Raw genomic sequence first — 2,834 nt, forward strand, 5'->3', positions numbered from 1 at the left:
ACCCCGGGGGGGGGGGGAGGGGTGTTCATCTTCTCTGCAGTTTGGGGCGCAGCGGCCGCCGCCCATGAACTCGAAATCGACAAAAGTTATTGTGCCTTTGGACCACCAAATGACGTGCATTTGAAGGGCACTAAAAAGATACCCTGCATGCAAAAAAGTGACAAAAAAAAGATACCCTGCATGCAAAAAAGTGACAAAAAAAAGATACCCTGCATGCAAAAAAGTGGCAAAAAAAAGATACTCTGCATGCAAAAAAGTGGCAAAAAAAATGCCGAAAAATGCGCGTTTTCAGCGGCTCTCCGGTGTACAGACAGCTGCATCCAGCAGGCACGCTTTCACGGCGCTCCGGTGTACAGACAGCTCAAACAAACGCAAACTGCTCAAATTCTTCTGCAACAAATCCACCAAGTTCACATTCATTTCGAATAAGGAAGTGCAAAAAGCATTTAAGAAATGAAATGCGGAAATTCAGAAAAAAAAAAGCAGCCGAAACATTCAAGTTCGGGCAAACCCCAGCCACCCCCGAAGTTTCTTGAGTATGTTTCGAATTATTTGAATTATTTGAATTTATTTGAATTATTTTGAATTATTTTATATTATTTTAATTAATTTTAATGTTTTTATTTGCAACCCACCCACAACGCCGACGCAGCAAACTGCACTCAGCCCCGAAATGTACCCCAGCAGCGCCCAGCAGCCGTTGCACAAGACCCCCATGAGAACGAGGGGCACGGGGAGGCACTCGTGGGACTTGGCCTGGATCATGAAGCACTGCGAGGCAAAAAAGGACAAAATAACAAAATAAAAAAGAAAAAAAGAATAAATAAATCCAAAAACAATTCAAATCGCCAAAGTGGAAAGCTGCGCATGCAAAACGGGCTTTTCAGGTGTACAGACACTCCAAAACGCGCACTTCGCAGTCGCCGCAAAAGACTATTCTCTCTCCAGTCGCCAGAAATGAAAATTGTTTTAATTTTGACTTTTAAAAGTTAAATTTGAATTTACCAGGCGGGGTATGTGGGAGCCAAAGAGGCAAAGACTTGCGGGAACCTGCAGCCAGCCAACGAAGTCGATGGGCAGCAGCAGCAGGAACAGCAGCAGCGGGGCTGAAGACAGCAGCAGCAAACCGAACCAGCGAATGCAGCACAAGACCAATGTGAGGGAAGCAGCAGAGCAGGGCTCCCTGTGGGGCCAGCGCCTTCTCCGGAGTCTGCTGCTGCTGCTGCTGCTGCTGCTGCACCGCCACCTGTTGCTGCTGTTGCGGTCGGCTTCCGTGGGCAAGTTGCTGCTGCTGCTGTTGTCCCCGCTCCCCTCGCTGCTGCTGCTGCTGCTGCTGCGGTTCAAACAGTTGCTGACGCTCGCGCTGCGGTGCAGCGACGCAGCAGAGGGCCCCGCAGTGCTGAGGGCCCCCCGGGGGCTGCCCTTGAGGGCCCCTGCAGCAGCAGCGCCTGCTGCGTGCTGCTGCTGCTGCTGCTGCTGCTGCTGCAGGGGCCTCTTCTGCCGCGCGTTAGCAGCGCGGGGCCCCAGCTTCTGCTGCGGAGCAGCACAAACCCCCACTCCCAAACAAGGGGGGCCCCCCAGCCTCGGGCTTGTGGGCAAATTTGAATGACTGGGTTTTGATTTGCTTCCCCTTTGGGGGCCCCTGCGTTGCAGCGAGTTGGCAATGCCTCTGGGGGAGTCTGCGAGGGCTGGGGAGGGCCCCACGGCCCGCCGCAGCCACGAGGGGGGCCCCCCCCACCCCGCTGCGACTTGCGCAGCGCGACTCGCTTTGCTGCTGCACGCAGGAGGCCCACACAGCCAGCCAGCACACCTCAGTCAGTAGTCCTGAGCCGCAAAACCCACACAGCAGCAAAACCCTAGAGTTCGAAGCAGCAGCAGCAGCAGCAGCAGCAGCAGCAGCAGCAGGGAGCACAAACAATGCGCGAAACAGATGCGGCACGTTAGGCCGTTGAAAATAAACATAGCAAAACAGCAACAGCAGCGCCGCCCGTTGCAGCAGCAGCAGCTGCAGCAGCAGCAGCTGCAGCAGCAGCAGCTGCAGCAGCAGCAGCAGCAGCAGCTGCAGCAGCAGCAGCAGCAGCTGCAGCAGCTGCAGCAGCACGGGGGCTGCCAAAGCAGTCGCAGGCAGTACAGCAGCAGCAGCAGCAGCAGCAGCCCCAGCAAATGCAGCTGCCGAGCAACGGCAGCAACGACAGCAGCAGCTCGATCGACCGCCGCTGCACCCCCGCAGCAGCAGCAGCAGCAGCAGCAGCAGCAGCAGCAGCAGCAGCAGCGGGGCCCGACCCATTGCGTTTGTGATGAAAATGGCGTTGCTGCTGATCTGCATGCCGTAGACCAGAGCAACAGCACAAGACACAGCTTGAGCAGCAAAAACCACAGCAGGAAGGCTGGTGGTGTCTGCGTCTCTGAGGGCCCTTTTTGCTGCTGCAGCAGGAGAAAGAAACAGCAGCACAGCAGCAGCAGGAGCAGCAACCTGCAGCACTTGGAGGGCCCCCGCGGGCTTCAGCTGCAGCAAAGAAGCCACTGACAGCAGCAAACAAAACCAAGTCACGAGGGCCCCCAGCAGCCGCACGCTGCCAGCCAGGGCTTTCCAGCGCCGCTTCCCTGCTGCTGCTGCTGCTGCTGCTGCTGCTGCTGCTGCTGCTGCTGCGCTCGAGCAGTGCCGCGCCGCTCCTGCTGCTGCTGCAGCAGGGCCTGCTGCTGCTTCCGCCAAACGGCCCTCTGCTGCTTGAGGGTCCAGCGGCTCAGACCCATAAGAAGCCATCCAGCTGCCGGGGGCCCCCATGCCTGCCACTGCGGGTCTGGGGGCCCCCCCCCCCCCCTGGGGGCCCCCC

At 57.4% G+C, this 2,834-nt stretch overlaps 1 protein-coding gene across 1 annotated transcript; it reads right to left on the reverse strand.

The window, feature by feature from the left end:
* Positions 1-361: 361 nt before the first annotated feature.
* ENH_00064150 (hypothetical protein, conserved) lies at positions 362-2,785 on the reverse strand (the record flags this gene model as incomplete). Its single annotated transcript, XM_013577249.1, has 5 exons — positions 362-390; positions 636-771; positions 1,133-1,363; positions 1,739-1,824; positions 2,284-2,785. The coding sequence occupies 5 exons, from the start codon at positions 2,783-2,785 to the stop codon at positions 362-364; spliced, it is 984 nt and encodes a 327-aa protein (XP_013432703.1).
* Between the last annotated feature and the right edge of the window lie 49 nt (positions 2,786-2,834).

Source organism: Eimeria necatrix, genomic scaffold (assembly GCF_000499385.1).
Source record: "Eimeria necatrix Houghton genomic scaffold, Enh_scaff57, whole genome shotgun sequence".
NCBI lineage: Eukaryota > Apicomplexa > Conoidasida > Eucoccidiorida > Eimeriidae > Eimeria > Eimeria necatrix.